Source organism: Monodon monoceros, unplaced genomic scaffold (genome assembly GCF_005190385.1).
Source record: "Monodon monoceros isolate NGI ecotype Baffin Bay Population unplaced genomic scaffold, NGI_Narwhal_1 Super_Scaffold_1, whole genome shotgun sequence".
NCBI lineage: Eukaryota > Metazoa > Chordata > Mammalia > Artiodactyla > Monodontidae > Monodon > Monodon monoceros.
The window spans coordinates 46930649-46949733 of NW_021703765.1; the positions used below are offsets into that span (position 1 = coordinate 46930649).

General features: G+C 39.7%; 1 protein-coding gene across 1 annotated transcript in view; it reads left to right on the forward strand.

The window, feature by feature from the left end:
* Positions 1–17176, forward strand: part of ZNF521 (zinc finger protein 521) — a 327831-nt gene extending 310655 nt beyond the window's left edge. Inside the window, exon 7 of the mRNA XM_029231459.1 lies at positions 17097–17176. Coding sequence (XP_029087292.1) covers positions 17097–17117 — 21 coding nt within the window. The 3' untranslated portion in view covers positions 17118–17176. The remainder of the gene's footprint in view (positions 1–17096) is intronic.
* Positions 17177–19085: the final 1909 nt, after the last annotated feature.

Genomic DNA, 19085 nt, shown 5'->3' on the forward strand with positions numbered 1-19085 from the left:
TTGGATGCTATGGTAAAATGGAATTGTCATTTTTATTTCATTTTCCAGTTATTCACTGCTAGCATATACAGATGCAATTGGTGTTGTATATTGACCTTGAAAAATTCATTTATTGGACCTAGTAACTTGTTTTTGGTAAACTCTTTAGGATTTTCTATGTGCATGACCATAGAATCATCTAGTAAAGACATATTTTCTCCACATATATATGGCTAATTAGCACATGAAAAGATGCTCAAAATTACTAGTGAGCACAATGAGATGCCACTATACAACCTTTAGAATGGCTAGAATGAAAAAGATCTGCAATAACAAGTTTTGGTAAAGATGTGAAACAGTTGAAAACCTCACATGCTGTTGGTGGGAACAGAAAATGTTACAATCACTTTTATATCTTTTCATTCATTATTGCAATGTCTAGAAGCTCAGGTACAATGCTAACTTGAAACAGTGAGAGTAAACATCCCCCTGCTTTTACTGATTCAATTTTTTACCATTTATTATGATGATGGTAATGTTATCTGTGGGTTTTTTATAGATTTTTTAACAGCGTGAGGAAGGTTTTGCCTGTTATTTTATTCTCCTATTATTAAGTTTTCTCCTATAGTTTTGTCAAATGCTTTTGTGAATCTATTGAGATGGTCATTTTTTTGCCTTTATTATTTTAATATATGAATTATATTAATTGAATATTGAATGTTAAGCCAGGCTTTAAATTCCATTTGCCCAAGAGGTATTCTCTTTTTATATTTTGTTGTATTTGACTTGGTACATTTTGTTAAGGACTTTCTGTATCTATATTTTTGAGGGATATTGATTTGTAGTTTATTTTTCTTTTAACAGTCTCCAGCCTGGTTTTAGTACCAGAGTGATCTTGGCCAAAAAAATGAGTTGGAAAGTAATTTTTGAAAGAGTTTATATAAAAAGTTGTATTATTTCATCCTCAAATATATGATAGAATTCACCAGTTAAGCCATCTGAACCTGGAACTTTCCTTGTGGGAAGATTTTTATAATTAATTAAAAAAATTGTTTTCTAGACATAGGTTCAGATTTTTCTACTTCTTTTCTTTATTCTGGAAATTTGTGTCTTTCAAGGAATTTGCCCATTGAATCTACATTACTGAAATTATTGGTATAAAATTGTTCATGATATTTCCTTATTATTAATATTTGTAGGACCTATAGTTATATCTCTTCTTTTGCTACTGGTATTAATAATTTGTCCTCTCTTTTTTTTTCTTGATCAGTCTGTCTAGAATATTATTAATTTTATTAATTCCTTCAAAAAACTAGCTTTTTGTTTTCTCAGTTGTTTCTAGTTCTTTGTTTTTTTCACTCTAATCTTTATTATTCCTTTCTTCTAATTACTTTCCATATAATTTGCTCTTCCTTCTCTAGCTTCCTAAAATGGAAGCCTCAACTGTTGATTTTACACTTTTCTTCTTTTCTACTATAAGCCTTTGAAACTATAAACTTTCCTCTAAGCAGCATTTTTGCTGCATTCTGCAAATTTTGATATGTTGTTCTCATTATATAGTTTGAAATACTTTTTAAAGTTTCCTCATGATTTCTATTTTGCCCCATGGATTATTTAGAAGTAAATTATTTAATTTCAAATATTTGGAGTTTTCTTGAAATTTTTTTGCTGAGTTATAATTAAATTTCATTATAGCCAGAAAAAGCACTCTGTAAGATTGCAATCTTTGAAGTATATTAAGACTTGTTTCAGTCAGCACATCCTCTACATTTGTGAACCGGCTATATGAATTTAAAAGAATATATATTCTGCATTTCTTGGGTACAGTGTTCTGTAAATCACAATGAGCAAAAGTGGTTGATAGTTTCATTTAGCTCTTCTAGCTCCTCAGTTATTATTATTTTTCTGTCTAGCTAGTCTATCAGTTACTGAGAGGTATGTTAAAGTCTTCCTGATTGTGGGTCTGTTTATTTCTCTGCCAAGTTTTACTTGATTATCTTGAAACTCTGTTATTATATGCATAAATATGTATAATTGTAAATTGCTATATTTCTTAATGTTTTTGCCGTTATGATGTTTCTCTCTTTATCTCCAGCAAGATACCTTATCTTGAAGTCTATTTTGTCTCCTGTTAATATAGCTGCTCCCATTTTCTTGTGCTGAATGTTAGCATGCTATATTTTCAATCCATTTACAGTTAACCTATTTGTTCCTATGTATTTAAAGAGTATCTTTTATAAACAGTATATAAATGGTTGCTTTTTATATTCAATCTGAAAATCATGCCTTTTCACTAGAATATTTAATCAATATAAATTTGATGCAGTTATTGAAATAGCTGACTTTACGTCTGCCATTTTGCTATTTATTTTCTTTGTTTCAGATCATCTGGGTTTTGTTTGTTTGTTCCTCCTCTCCTACCTTTTTTGTGTTAATTAAATATTTTCTAATATTTTGCCTTAGTTCCTCTGTTGGCTTTTTACTATCGAGCCAATTCATGCATTTTTATAATGGTTGTTCTAGAGGTTAATACAATACATACGTCTTTAACTTATCCCAATTTATTTAGAGTTCATGTTCAATTACTTCAAGTAAAGCATAGTAATCTTGCAACAGTATATTTTCATTTCCCTGGCCTTCCCACCACCCTTAGTGTTAGTGTTTCTGGTGCTCATTATTTCTTCCTGCAAATCTGAGTAGCCATCTGATGTCATTTACCTTCAGCCTCAAGAACTTCCTTTAGTGTTTCTAATAGTACAATTCTGCTGGTAATGAATTATCTTAGTTTCATTTGTCTGGCTATGCCTTAATTTCTCTCTCATTTATGAAGGATAAATTCTTTGGATACATAATTCTTGGTTTTCAGTTTTTTTCTCTCTCCAGCAGCTGAAATATGCCATTCTAATTTCGTATGGCTTCCATTATTTTTGATGTGAAGTCAGTCGGTAATCACATTATTATTCTCCTAAATGTAACATGTCATCTTTCTCTGGCTGCTTTAAAGATTTTCTGTTTACCTTTGACTTTCAGCACTTTGACTATAATGGTTTATCATTCCTGGGGTTTGCTGAGTTTCCTGGAGTTATAAGTTAATGTTTTCCACAAAATTTGGGATGCTTTAGGTCATTATTTCTTTAAAAACTTTTCCTGGTCCTTCCTCGCCTCTCCTTTTCTATCATTCCAATTTGAAATCATCCCAGTTTCTATGCTGTATCTATTGATGGAGTCCCATACATCTCTGATGCTCTGTTCATTATTCTTCAATCCTTTCTCTCTTTGTTCTTCAGATTGGATAATTCCTATTAATCTCTTTTTAAATTCATTGATTCTTTCTCCTGACACTGCAATCTGCCTTTAAGCCCATCTAGTGAATTTTTTATTTCAGTTATTGTGCTTTGGAGCTCTGGAATTTCAATTTTTTATGGTTGTCATTTCTCAGTCGAGATTTTCTAACTGCTCATTCATTAAGAACATTTTTCTTGAATTATTTGAACATTTTATAATAGCTGACTTGAAGTCTAATTGGGCCAACATCTGGACCCAATTAGAGTTGGTTTTTATTGACTTTTTTGTTTTTCCTGAGTATGGGTCACATTTTTATGTTTCTTAGCATGTTTAGTAATTTTTGTTTGTAAAGCGGACATTGTAGAAAATACAATGTTATGAGTCTGGGTTCTGTCATATTAATTAGAGTACGCTTGTTATTGTTATTGTTGTTTTATTAGGCAGTTAATTTGCTTGGAGTCAAACTGAAAACTTTGTGTCGCCTGTGCTGTGTAGCTGTTAATAATTCCATTCAGTTCTTCTGACTTCCAGCTGCTGAATATTTAAATTGACTCTTGGTAAATCCAGAGAACTCACCCCAAACAGCTCTATCCTTTAAGGCTAGATTCCTTTCTGGCCACCGCTTGCTTTTTTGATGTCTCTGTCAGATTCTCCCCCATAGATGCATACTTTAGTGAGCAACCAGTGATTGGGCAAAATTTATGCTCAGATTTTTTAGGTTCAATCCTTTTGCCATTCTCTTGCTTACAGATTTCCCCCGTAAAATTTCCCCTGTGCTCTGTTCTCCGGTATCTTGAACCTGTAAGGTGCCTGATGTTTTCCATCACCCTAGCCAGTCAGGGAACATCTTCAGGCAAGACAACTATAAACTCCCAATTCTTCTAGCTGCAGTTTTTTTTTGTTTGTTTTTTTGTTTTTGGCTGCGTCAGGTCTTTGTTTGGACCTTTCATTGTGGCACGTGGGCTTCTCTCTAGTTGTGGTGCGCAGGCTTCAGAGCACACAGGCTCAGTAGTTGCAGCATGTGGGCTTCGTTGCCCCACAGCATATGGGATCTTAGTTCCCCGATCAGGGATCGAACCTGCGTCCCCTGCATTGGAAGGCAGATTCTTAACCACTGGACCACCAGGGAATTCCCCTAGCTGCAGTTTTTTAAAAGCAAACTTTCCTCTGGCTTCTGTCTTCTCTTGGATGTTTTCCTATTCCTATAAATAATTGTTTTTTATATTGTGTACAGATTTTATAATTATTATCTATGGGAGGGTTCACATAGCCACCCTCCTCCACCATCATTACTAGTAGTGCCTGTGTTTATGTCTTTAGTCTTTATCTTCTTTATGGTACTGTGAACTCCATGAGGGCAGGTAAATCCTTTGTTTATTTTTGTCTGTCCAGGATTTAACACAGAATAAGTGCTTAATAAATATTTGCTATATGGTTAAATAAAAATTCGGACGTCGACCATAACCATACAATGAATCCCTCATTCGTACGTTCACAAACACCTGCTGCTTTTGTTTAGCTTCTCATCGTCCCAGTCACAGGGTCTGTCCCTTGAGGAAAGAGACCTCTTTTTTTTTTTTTAACAGACTATTTACAGTCTAGAAAAACAAATGTGGGTACTATATTTATTAAGTGAAGTTTTCTTGTAGAGAATGAGGTAATTCAATAAGAGAAAAAGGGAATAAACCAATAAGAGAATAAACTGTAAGCGCATCACTTTGTTTCAACTTCTAGAGAAAGGAATATGTCACCTGTGAGTATTGCCAGTAGCCTTGGAGATTCTCAGAGTCGTTCTGCTTCTCACTTAAGGCTGACTTTAATGCTCAGACTCTAAATACTGTCATTTCCTTGAGTGAGAAGTAAGCCCCCCTCTAATCTCCAGGAGTTCGGCCTACAACCAAGACCGCAACATCTAGGCACCGACCAACTTAGGAATCAGATGTGTTTTACTTAGGTCAGGTGAACACTAAACAAACAAAAAACCCCAGAAACTTCCCTCTATATGGATAGCTGGTGTCTTTTAGATCGAAGCTGCTTTGGTTTTTTAAATTTCTTGTTATTTGTTTTTTCACCTCATTGATGGCTGCATTCCTATTTTGGACAGAGCTGATTATCTACCAAGCGTGTAATACCATTAGGGGACCTGGATTTAGAGGCAGTGTATCTACATTAAATAGAAGAAATTATTATTACAGTTTTGTACTTTTGGATGTGATCCCTAATCTGCTTTCTGCTTTAAGGTACTGGCACGAAGAGTTCTATATAGGTGCTACTGGCTACATGTTGGGAATGTTATATATTTAAACAGTTTGCAGTTAATTAAGAGTATTGACTTGGAACTAAATCAGTGGTCTCACGCAACATCTGTGCTCTCCTCCGATCTGTCTATGTATTTAGATGGCGTCTATCACCGTGGTATCTAAGCGCTCAGAAAATCTAATTAGGCTAATTTCAATTTCCTCTGTGAGAGAGAAGGATCTACCTCTCTTCATCACCCTCTCTGCCAGAGCCTTCTTGAAGGGAGTCATTATTATTCCTGAAAGAGAAAGGCAGTTGAAAGAGAGCCTCAAGCAAGAAACAGCATTTTGCACCTTCCTTGAAAGTTGGTGATTTGGCTTCTGGAAGTGTTTTCAGCTTGTAAAGAGCACCAGAAAAGCAAAAGGGCAGTCAGTGCTAAAGAGGCTGTGAACATGATAAAGAAGGAGGAACACTGGAAATTTCCTTGCAAGCTCTGCCGTTAAAGAATGTGCTGGTAGATGGAGCTTGACTGTACACTCACAATGTCCTAAGCTATCACCTCCTGACAGACGCACAGCTTTTATTTACCAAAGAAGCAGAAAGGCAGTGTTCTCTTTCCAACAATGAACAAGTGCTCTTGTTCTCCTGTCTGTGGGTCTCTGTGAACATTCCGACATCTTAATTTCTGTGTTGAGGAAAGCTGCCTGATTTCATTGGTTTTCAATGCCTTGCCTGCAGCTAGACGTATGGATAAGGCAGCAGCAAAATCATTATGAGCTCCATTTTGCGGTTTTAACACACATGGGCTACTCTTCAGGAGCCAGTGCAGAGGAATAAATGTGTGTACAAGCAGAGGATTGCAGTCACAAAGAAGAGCTTGTTAGGTGGAAATGAGAAAGGATCAGAGATGACTGAACGTGTTTGCCTGACCTGGGTGGGCGTCTCTTATGATGGAGTGTGAAGGAAAAAGAGGGAAGTTAAAAAAAAAACCAAAACACAAACATCGCCACTTCACCTTACCTCAGTTAGAGATCAAAACCAACGTGGCTAGTTGTTCCCATGCTTTTTAATGTCAAAGCTGTTTTTTTTTTCTCTTTTTGCTTGGAATTTGTGTTATTTAGAGTATCCAAGAAAGTGGTGGGGATGCTTGGCTGGGAATTCTGAGATCCAATACACTGAAAATGAAGGAATTCAAAAATGTACTCTTTCTGGTAAGAAGAATTAAAAGGTTTGTGGCAGTATGTGGGGTTTAGTCTAGAAAGGTTGACACCAGCATTGATAGGGTGGCAGCATTTGAGACTGTGACTCACCTCCAAGCTCCTGTTGGTGCTTGGAGAGGCATCGTGGAGCCTCTGTGCACATCTTTCTGAAATCACTTTAAAGCTATTAATAAGTGTCCAGCATTAGAGAGATTTCACAACCTAAGGATGTGCCAGACTGTGACAAGAAAATCACTTCTGGCCAAAGCCAGTCCGTGACCCCAACAATTTCAAAGGCCTGGCCTTGGGGTGAAGGCATCATTCCAGAGCTAACATTATGGAAAGTAGCACCATGGATAGGAATGTGGAAATGACGTGTGAGTGACCACACGGGAAGAGGGGAGCTCAGTCCATCCTCTATCCCTTTTCTCAGATTCACTTCGCAACATCATTAGCTGAAAATGTTCTAGGAAGGTCCCCTAAATGGATGAGCCATTTCACAGTCTCACTCTCTAAATGAGCACAAAAATCATTTTTAAGCTTAGGTCTTGGCCCGACTCAGCTGACCTTCCAGATCTGGAAAACTGGGGCTAATTTCAAGCTTTCTCTGGGAGAGTGTGAATTCCCTTTTGAGTTGCTTCTCTACCCAAAGTCCCTGTATAAATATATTTGTGGGGATGCGCCATCATCATGAGCTGTAAAGTGTAGGAAAGTCCAACTTCTCTCTGCCAGAGACTCACTGGATAATCTTGCCTGTGTCTTTGACTTTTTTAATCTGTAAAACAGATTACACTTGGATCCTCTGTTCTGTTTGTGGGGTGACAATAGGGGCAGCATGTAATCTGGGCCATAAATCTTTGGTACTATTTAATTTTCAGCTTTTCTACTATGTGATGTAACTACTACTTTATATATTTAGGCGACAAAATGCTTTTGGAGTAATTCAATGAGTCCTTCAAGATCAAAAAAAAAAAAAATGTATCAGATACGTTTCTAAAGCCATGTAAGGATGGGGACAAGAAATAGTTTCAAGATTCAATAGGGTATGAAGACGCCAAGCAAATAAAACCCTCTTCCCCACCTCAGTTTGAAACAGCTTGAGAAATAAGATTAAAAGTATGACAGGAGACCAAAATACTACCTTTCTACCCTGATTTTGGGGAATATGGTTTGTACCTTCAGGGAGGAAGGCTGTGTAATAGAGAGACCCAGAATTAGACAGACTTTGGAATGGATCGTGTTGGTTGGATCACTATCCCCTATCCCCTACACATGGGAGGCTGCCCTGTAAAACGTGGGACAAGGAGAAGCAGGGCAAATATTTGCTTCCTATGGACGACTCGCTCTCAAGAACAGGAAGAGAGGAAAAGTCTGGGAAATATGCCCTGTTTCATCTTCCCAACTCATTCCCAGATCATTGATTCCACCCTGCTACCAGCGGAAGGGTGGGGAACAGGGTGGAAACAGGCCAGGAGTGTATGTGTCCTCCATTTGGAAGGAAACGTAAAGAATGGAAAAAAAGCATGGCCTCCTACCATTAGGTGGTCTTGGAGGGTATCTGTGTATTTTCAAGAAGACCTTTTGTTTTTATAGCTCCCCCAGAGGAGGCAATGTTGACTAATTCCTAACCACCTTCTAGGTCAGCTTTGGTGAGATATCTCAGTCTTTCCTGGGATTTTAAAACAGCATCAGGAGAAGGCATTCAATCAACCCACCCCAGTATTATATTCTTGGATTTTTATTGCTATGGTATGTTCAAAGTTTTTTATTCTTTACTGAATTTTGGAGGGCAGGACCATGTTTATCTGGGTGAGAGAAAGAAAAGCTTCATTCTAGATTTCATCACAGTGGCAATGATCCTCTCTGAAGTTTTACTCATTTATATGGAACTTCAGGAATCATTCATTCATTCATTTATCATTTAAATTCAATAAGAGTTCACTGAGTTCTTTCTAGGTACTGGGCACCATACCAGGCAGCAGGAAAGCTAAGTCAATTCTGTTTATACTAAGGATGCTAAGTAAGGGATATAGGTAGTCCTGGAGGAGCTAGGACGTTACTTTGGCCAGCAGCCCACCACATAATAATGTGTCTTATCTATCGCCTTTAGATCCTGGTATGCACTGGGGTTTGTGGTTGGGAGACATAAATATCTTGATTTGATTCCTCCATATAAAGTATGTCAGTTAGATATGTAATGCTTAGATATTAACGTCTGTCCTCCAAAAGATTTGTACAAGAATTTTCACAGCAGTTTTACTTATAATGGCCCCAAACTGGAAACAACCCAAATGTCCATCAACAGGTTAATGGAATGAAATAACACTCAGAAATAAAAAGGAACAACCAACCAATACATGTAACACAGATGAATCGCGAACCATTATAACATTAGGCTGAGCGAAGGAAGCCAGATTAAAAGGGCACATGCAACCTGATTCGATTTATGTGAAGTTATAGAAGAGGCAAAAATTAGTTATAGTGATAGAAATTAGAACACTGGTTGCATCTAGAGATCCGGGGTGGGGAGATTAATTACAAAGGGGCATGAGGAAGCTTAGTGGAACAATGGAAATGTGCTGTGTTTTAATTGCAGTGTTTGTTACACAGCTGTATGCATTCATGAGAACTCACAAAATGGCACACTTCCTGTATGTGTATTTTATGATGTATAAATTATACCTTAAAAGTGTAAAGAAAAATATACAAAAGGTGCAAATTGTTTAAGGAATAAATGCACAATCAAACATATTTTACAAAATGAAATCCATCAGAAACATTTCAAATGTTTCCTGTTATTTGAACTGTACTCATTTTTTTACAACTTATATAAGCCATGATTTGGAATATCAAAATACAGAATGTTTTTCTTCCTATTACCAAACTTCTGGGGGAAAAGTTTTATTACAGAAATGGAATACAATAGGAAAGAAAACATGCTTCTTTTAAAATATTTATCTTAAAAGTTAAAGAAAACTACGGACTGGCATAATTAGAACACAGGTGAGTCTTTATATGTCCACATCTATAGGTGATTTTGTTCTCAAATAAATTTCAGTGACAGTAATTGCCTCTGTGTGTGAGCTGGTAAATGTGTGTATGAGTACTAAACCACACAGATAAATGAAGCAAAGAGGAAGCGCAATTAACATAATTTGAAAAACTGGAAGAAATTATTTCAAGAATGTCAAATTATTGTCACTTATGAAAAGAAGATATATTATTGGTTATTTTCATGTGCATTAATTGGCATTCAAGCCATCTGTATCATTTACTCATATGTATGTAATGGGGATCATAAATATCCCTCTAACAGCCAGAAAAGAGCCATATATCAGGAGAGATGACGATCTTGGGGCTATCATTCAATGACTTGGAATTAAAGGCTGAGCATTTTCTTGAGGTTATTAGAGTTTTACTTTAAACTTCTTTTACAGTTACATACAGTAGCACTTAAACGCATTGTTTTAATGGATTTTTAAAGCCCCCTACAAAAACTCACTCCAAGTATAGTGAATGAATGTCTAGCTATGGTGAAGTTTATTCCAAAAACTGTAGTTAGCTTTTGAGCTTTTAATACTATACTTTGTTCTAGAACACTGGTCAAATTTCAGTAGACTAGGAAATAAAAATGGAAACTGTCATGAACCCTTTCAGCTTCCATATCACAACTTTTTTCTCCAATACTTGTGCACACGTTTCTTGAAATTCACAGAAGTGTCTCAGTTCTGATATTAATGAAAGTCAGAAACTGTCATTTTGATAGTTGTGTCAATATGTCACACCAAAACAGAACTACCAAAAGGTGCTTTTAAATGAAACTGCATCTTAAAAGAAAAGAAGGGTGTGGTTTGATTTGTTTCAGCCCAGCCTGGGAGTGGTAAGGAAGAACTAACCCTGCTGGGCTGAAACATCTTAATGTGTACCAGGGTTGAAAGCTACTGGTTTACAGCGAAATAGTCTCAGCCATACAGCAGTAGCAAAAAGGGGGCCTAGGACTGAGTGTGACAGGGTACAGGAAGGTTCATAGGGCTTCTATAACTCTAGCAAACATCTACAGTGAGGTTCTGGAGGTACGAACATGAATTAGGCAGGGCTCTGCCCCCAGGGGCTCATCTCATGGATCGTGAGGGAGGGAGACTCATAAGCTCATGATTATAGTAGAGGGTGTTACATGCCATCCGGGCAGGGGTGGGAAGCGACACCAGGCTTTGCCCATAAGTGACAGGGAAGTGAAGCATCCCTGGGTATTATCCAAGCAAAAGCCAAAGAAACCACTCTTACTTAACTGAATCTTCCCTTAAACACTCTGGTTTACATTATTCATTCATCTGATCTTCACAACCACCCTGAGAAGTAGTTATAACCTTGCTGTGGACTGCATGTTTGTGTCCTCCCCAAAATTCATATGTTGAAACCCTAAGCCCCCAGTGGGATGGTATTGGGAGGTAGGGCCTTACAGTTTATTCTCTTTCCCAAGTGAGGACACAGCCATCCAGGAACAGGGCCCTGGCTGGAAGCCTATCATCTGGAACCCTGATCTAGGACTGCCAGCCTCCAGAACCGCGAGAAATTCATTCCTGTTGTTTAAGCCACCCAGTCTACAGTATTTTGTTATAGCAGCCCGAGCTGGCTAAGAGAGGCCTAGAGTCACACTGGACAAGTGAAGATATGGAAATACAGTTGTTGAGGACGTGGTCGACAATACAACATCTGAGGTAGAGACGGTAATAATTCCACAGACCCTGACTGGGTATTTCACATTGCATGGCCTCGTGCAGTCCTCACTGTACAACCCTGTAAAATGTGTATTATTATCACTACCTTTTTTTTTGCGGTACGCGGGCCTCTCACTGTTGTGGCCTCTCCCCTTGCGGAGCACAGGCTCCGGACGCGCAGGCTCAGCGGCCATGGCTCACGGGCCCAGCCGCTCCGCGGCATGTGGGATCCTCCCGGACCGGGGCACGAACCCGTGTCCCCTGCATCGGCAGGCGGACTCTCAACCACCACGCCACCAGGGAAGCCCTTATCACTACCTTTTATAGATGCACAAACTGAGGCTCCATCTCATGAAGGAACACACCCAAGAGTACGTTACTCCTATTAAGTTCTGAAGCAGGTGCGCTCGTTCCCCATTGCTGCTATAACAGATGACCACAAACCTCATGGCTTAAAAAAACACAGGGACATTGCCTTACAGTCCAGGAAGGTCAGAAGTCTACAGTGGGTTGGCAGGGCTGGATCCTCCTGGAGACTCTAGGGGAGAATTTATTTCCTTGACTTTTCCAGCTTCTAGAGGCTGCCTACCTTCCTTGGTTCCTGGCACCTTCCTGCATCTTCGAAGCCAGCAGCACGACCTCTTCACAACTGTCATCTCTCTCTGACCTCTGCTTCCATCATCGCATCTCTGACTCTGACGTTCCTGCCCTCTCTTGCCCTTATGAGGGCCCTTATGATTAGATAGGACCTACCAGGATAATCCAAGATAATCTCTCCATCTCCAGATTTTTAATTTAATCACATCTGCAAAGTTCCTTTTGCTCTGTAAGGTAATAATATATTCATAGGTTCTAGAGATTAGGATGTGTTTGTCTTTGTGTGGATGTGTGTGTGTGGGGGGGACATTATTTTCCCTACCACACAGGGAGAAACCCAAACCCAGGTGTGTGATCCCAAAGCCCTTAATCCCTGGATAATACTCCTTGCTCCCTTTTCCAACACACACACACACACACACACACTCACAGGTCTAGAAATGAAATTTCTTGACTTCTCCAAAGTGGAATCTTTCCCCTTTCTCATACTGTTTGATACTTTCAGACAAAAAATTCATGGCCTGAGTCATTGGGATAATTGTCCCTGTGTCCCTTTTCATCAAGAATGTGGGTGCATAGCTATTATAATGGGAGGAAGCTGGATCTAACACAGGAAGTTTTGCAGCTAAGATTTTTTAAATTTTGGGGTCTTTAAAAGGAGATGGCTTGGTCCTTGCCCTTCATTATAGCAAATACATGTACATTCCAACCAATATCTATCTAGTGCTGCTGGGACTCAAAGTTTTTCATTAATGACCCAAAATGTCTCTTCTTGTCACATCTCCCTAACATTCAGAAACAAGCCTGCCACACCTGGGGTGTTTTTTGACGACTGTGGCTGAACGACACTTGCAATCTTCTTTCTGAAGTTGAAGGTTTAAATCAAGAGGAGAGGCCAGAGACTAAACCTGCCTGAACCTTCTCAGCCCAACACCCTGAGCTTCTCTGAGACGAAGCCAGACCTCGCTTAAATCAGTGCAGAAGGAGCAACTTTGCCCACTGCCAGAAAGGGAGTTATAATATTTATAAGAATGTTAAATACATTTTCCATGACTGTCAGTAATACGTTCTTGGGCTTTCATAATGCAGATTTCGAAGGAGTGGATTTCGTTGATAATACTTCAGACAATAGTCAGAGGCACCGGAGGTTAATTCAGTATGTGGGTGATACAACATTCAACAGCAGTCATTGCACAGCGGGTGATTAGAAACAAGTAGTGAGTGAGTTAACCGAAGAGGTCTCCCTGATACTCTACTACAGTCTATTAAGTTTCCATTTTTCATACTGAGTTTGCGTCTTTGGAGACCCCTATCGTGGGGTAGATGAGTTTTTGTGATTGCCACCTCCCCACTGGCTCTCAGCCAATGTTAAGTGGTAATAAGCCACAGACGAGCAAGGGATTAACAAGCACTTTAATTCTCACGTGGGTTTACTGACTCGAAAGTAGAGTTGACTGTTGGAAAGGATCAGACAGCAAGCACTGTGTGTACTGCTGTGAAGGCGCCATAGCCGCAAGAGTGGAGCACACATCTCCATGGATGATGCCGGGGGACTTGCTGGGGACCGGATTTGAGGCCATGGGCAGGTCTGTGTAAGCAAGTTGAGCTCCTGATTCTGTTTTTTCAGCCTTGCCCCTAGAGCAGGAGTAGATTCTACCCATTTCTCAGATATAGTTAATATTCTCCCTCTTCCAGATGGTGTTTATTGATCCCACTAAACTACAGCCTTCTCGTCCACTGCTGGATTCTCATGGCACTTTATCTGACTGACTCTCTGTATTCATTTGCTCGGGCTGCCAAAACAAAGTACCACAGTCTGGAGGGCTGACACAACAGAAATCTACTTTCTCACAGTTCTGGAGGTTAGAAATCTGAGGTGAAAGGGTCAGCAGGATTGCTTTCTTCTGAGGTCTCTCTGCTTGACTTGTAGATGACCGTCTTCTCCCTGTGTCCTCACATGGCCTTCCCTTTCTCTGTATCTGTTTGTCCGAATTTCCTCTTCTTAATAGGACACCAATCATATTGGATTAGGGCCCATCCATGTGACCTCATTTTAAGTTAACCACTTCTTTAAAACCATATATCCAAGGATGTGGAGAAAAGGAAACCCTCCTACACTGTTGGTGGAAATGTAAATTGGTGCAGCCACTATGGAAAACAGTATGAAGGTTCCTTAAAAAAATTAAAAATAGAGCTACCATATGATCCAGCAATCCCACTCCTGGGCATATATCCAGAGAAAACTCTAATTTGAAAAGATACATGCACCCCAGTGTTTATATTAGCACTACTTACAGTAGCCAAGACACGGAAGCAACCTAAATGTCCATCCACAGATGAATGGATAAAGAAGATGTGGTGTGTATATATGCAAGGGAATATTACTCAGCCATAAAAAAGAATGAAATAATGTCATTTGCAGCGACATGGATGGACCTAGAGATTATCATACTGAGAGAAGTGAGACAGAGAAAGACAAATATCATAGGATATCACTTACATATGGCATCTAAAAAATGATTCAAATGAACTTATTGACAAAACAGAAACAGAATCACAGACATAGAAAACAAATTTATGGTTACTCAAGTGGAAGCGGGGAGAGGACAAATAAGGAGCTTGGGATTAGCAGATGCACACTCCTATATATAAAATAGATAAACAACAAGGACCTACCGCAGAGCACAGGGGACTATAGTCAGTATCTTGTAATAAACTCTGACAGAAAAGAATCTGAAAACGAAAAAGAAACAAAAAAACCCTATCTCCAAATACAGTCACATTGTGAGGGATCAGAGGTTAGGACTTCGACATATGAACCTGGTATGGGCGGGGACACAATTCAGCCAATAACACTCTCCCAGCCCTTCTCTCTTTCAGCCGTGGCATATATACAGCTGCTTATTCACTTCTGTGTCTCCTCCGTTAGACGCCCGCAAAGAAGGGGAGAGGGAGGGGGGAAGGGGGAGCAAGACAGAGGTTAGGTTAAACAGGCGTGACCCACACTCTTCAGACCGTAAACAACCATGCAACAGAACAGAAATAAAGACCAACGGTCTATAAAATAGCAGACTGTGCAAGTGTACTTAGCTGAGGAAAAGTCTTCAAACTTATCAATTACCCAACTGGAAAAAAATGTCTGCCAGAGCACCTGGCCGCCCTGCTGGAGAACGTTACTACCAAAACTGAAGGGAGTAGGCTTTTGCATGATCCTGGGTGGCGAGTGGCGTGTTTGTGTGAGAAGCGACGTGGTCTATTTGGCCTGAAACTGTCACCCAGAGAAGGCGTTCGCTAACAAGAAGCCCATTAGACGTTCCCTGAGCTCTGCGATGCCTCTCGTGTGTTTCCTGTGTTTGCTCTGGTCCCTCTGGAGGCCCTGTGCAAAGCGGGACTTTTTGTTGCTTCATCCAACTGTGCAGTCCTGTGATGTGGCCTCTCCCAGTCACCCTGCTCCACCGGGCAGTGTTTCAAGGGATCAGGAAACTGTTTTCCATCCCAGGAGCCAGCCTCCAAGTTAGAAAGTTCTGTGGTTTGGTTTGGATTTCGCTCATCCCTACAGAGAACTGAGTCTGCCAATCTCTACATACATGTCAGCATAAATAGCAACAGATGTACCTTCGACATGTAAAATCGCCATAAAATATAACAAACTCTGTTTTTCCATTTGGGATGAGTCATTAACCATATGTTTGTGATCCTCTTTCACTGGCAGATCTGAGGCACACATTTTACCTTGCAGGAGACCAAGAGCTCTTTCTTTTTCAGGGGTTCCTTCCTGTCTCGAGAACTGATGCTTGGGCAACGCCTTGGTCTGTTTCTGTGGGTATCTTGAATCAGCCCGTGGAAAACGTATGGAATTTTCTTTATGTGAGCTGCATGGCGTGCCTGAGCTCTGCCCTTGGAACTATTCTTGGCCAGAATATTTGAAAACCCGGTCTGGTGCACAGAGGGCTGTTCATGTGATTCCTCAGTGGCTGGCCTCTTGCAGTGGAATATGCTGATTGCAGGAGAGTCTGTTTGGTCTCTGATACTTCAGAGAGAGACACGTGGCGCTTGGCAGGGCTGCAGGCAGGGAATACAGGAGTTGAGTACTTAGTGGATGTTATTTTGCAGAGGGAGTAGGAGGGTCTTTTGTTTGTTTCTTGTCTTGTATGAAAGAGTTGTCTGAAAGTCTTTCTATACTTAGGTCTCTGAAAGTCAGCCGTCCTGGAGGAATTTTGCCTCCTATCAAACTTAGTATTTTCTGGGAATTAAAATGTTTCTCTTCTAAAAGAAGGATTAAAATTTTTATTGTGAAAGATTTTGAAAATGTACAAAATAAGGAATATAATATAGTTCATATACTTATCATCCAGAGTTGATAGTTAACATTTTGTCACACTTGCTTTATTTATTCCATTTACCTTGCTTCTTTCTTTCATTCGTTCTTTTTTTCTTCTTTCTTTTTTTTTTTTTTGTTCCTTTTAAGTACTTTTTAAAAATAAATTCTGACATCATATCAGGTGATTTCTGAGTCCTATGTATAAGGGGTTTCACCCTTAGGCATCTCCAAATAAAGACGTTTTCTTACAAACATGATAGTATTATTATAAACAACAAAACTAACAGAAAAATCCTTAACATCATCAAATGCCAAGCCTGTATTCAAAATTCCTGGATTACCATAAATATATCATTTTATAGTTGGTTTGTTCAAGCCCAATCTAACTGACGTCCACCTGATGTATTTGGGCATTTTTGCCTCCTAAGTCTCTTTTATTTTTGAATAGTCCCCTTGTCTTTGTTTAGGTTTCCCCAAAAGTAGACCTTAGGATAAGGACCAGGGTGCAGGTATTTTATTTGGGAGGTAGTGCTAGGAAGCAAAAATGATAGAACAAGAAAAGTGAGACAGAAAAGGCCAAGAAAAGATGCACTGATGAGCAGGTTATGACTGTGGGTAACTAGGTTTAAATTCTGCAGGGGATACTCTGAGGAAGTGTGTAGCATGCATCTGAGTTGTCCCACCAAAAATTGAGGAAAGAAGGGTCTTTATCCCCTGACTCTCACCCCTCATTTGTTACTTCTGGGTTGCCCTGCTCAGTGGCTGAGTGAGCTCCTGTGATACCAGAAGAAGGCCTGAGACAGAGAAGCAGACAGCACCAGGTGACCCTGGAGGACCCTGCCAACATGGACAGCAACAGTCCACCGTGGCCGCAGAGGAGTCAGCTGGGGTGCGGTAAGAGTCAGCCACACCTCCCCTTTCCTCCCTTTTTTTGGTGCCATTGACTTGTTATTCTGTAAAATGTTCCACATTCTGGACATGACCTACTGTTTCCTTGTTGGTATCTTAGCCTCGGTCCTCTCTCCCCCCATGTTTCCTGTGCATTGGAAGTTAGATCTAAAGGCTTGATTAGGGTCCATTTCAATGTTTCAGCAAGAGAACTTATAGTCGGTGCTCTTTCTACACATTTGGTGGGGAAGTTCCTGGGTAGTTTGCATCAAGGAGCATGAGCCCTTACTTCACCTTGGTGGCCCCTTACAGCACAAGGTACCTTAGAGATTCCTAGTCTACCACTTATTTTATGGGAAGGGGAATTGATGACCAGAGGGATCACTGACCATCTCTCTGCCACATACTCTTCTCACAATTAATTCACATTCGTCATGTATTTAATACCTTCTTGCAATCTCTCCCCTACCCTGGGCATTGCACTGGAACTTCCTCCTCTATTTCTCCTACCTCAGTGGCCTCCCTGCTGCCTAAATCCTACTTATGCTCCATTCTCATTCTATATGCTATCTCTGCAGCGCTTAAAATTAATAACCACACTATCCTTCTTAAAAATAGTTGCCTTGCTTGTCTCTTCTGATCTCACTCTCCAATCTTTCTAATTAATCCCTCTTAGTCACATCCATTTGCCTCTAAAAGGTAAGGATTTGCTAAGACTTGAGAGATACCTGCCAGATATACTACAATTTAAAAGAATATTCCATACCAAATGAAAAGAGGATTCTAAGAACCAATATATAATTCCTATACTTGTGAGAGTGTCAGAATATTAAGGCAAGTGGGTAGAGACAATTCTGTCAGTCCCTGATAATGCTTCCCAGCTTGGAGAGATGGGAACAGAGACATGAGCGGACCACAGAAAACATGGGACCGTACCGCCAGGAGTCTATTCCCTCCCTGTGGATCTGCAGTGGGCACCAAGCCAGCAGAATTCTCAGTGTTCACAGCTCCCACAGTGTTTTCTCAAGATTGAGAGAGTGATCTGGAAGCACGTTAATAAAACAGATGACAAATTTGAGACAATCTCCAAGGAAACAACGTTACAACCTTAGATCAGCTGCAACAAGCAAGAGTCATTGAGTAAAGAAAATATCTGACCAACCAAGTGACATGCCTGGGTGCTAAGTAACAGAACAGCTGAAGTTTCCACTCACACTGTAGTAGGTGAGCAAACAGCAACCTGAGGATCCCCACTTCCTTCCTTCTCCCTCCAAGTGCTGGCCCCAGTGAAGGGGTTTCTATTTATATCTAGCAAAATTCAATGGACAGAGTTGTCCATGATCTTTGCTCCTTCTCTAACTTCCTCGGGAAAATGAGTGAATAAAATGATACTTGACTCTACAACCTCCAGCCCCCGCCCCTATGTTAAATCCTAGCAAATGAGAGTTTCGGAGATTTGACTTTCTCTATATTGATGGTAAATTCAGTGTTACAAGGTCCTACCTCCAAGGTGAGATTGAAGCAAAAAGCAGAAGCTTAAGACCTAGAAAAATTATACAATGCAAAAGGAGAAAATGAGCCTAACATGCAAAAAAAAGAGAGAAAAGAGAGATAAAAGCAAAATTTGAAGTAAATTTTACATCAGAAGGTATAATGAAAAATATACAACTCCATCACATCCTAAGAAAAGGAAAGGATAAATAAACCTATTAAACAAGAGATGGGAGAAGATTGCAAAATGAAAAGGGAACTGCCACAGGTAAGTAAAAAACAAAGGGGAGAATAATGTTATTATAGAACTGAAACTACAGTAGAAGAACCAAAACACAGAACTCATGCTAAAGAAATTGGATCAGTAGA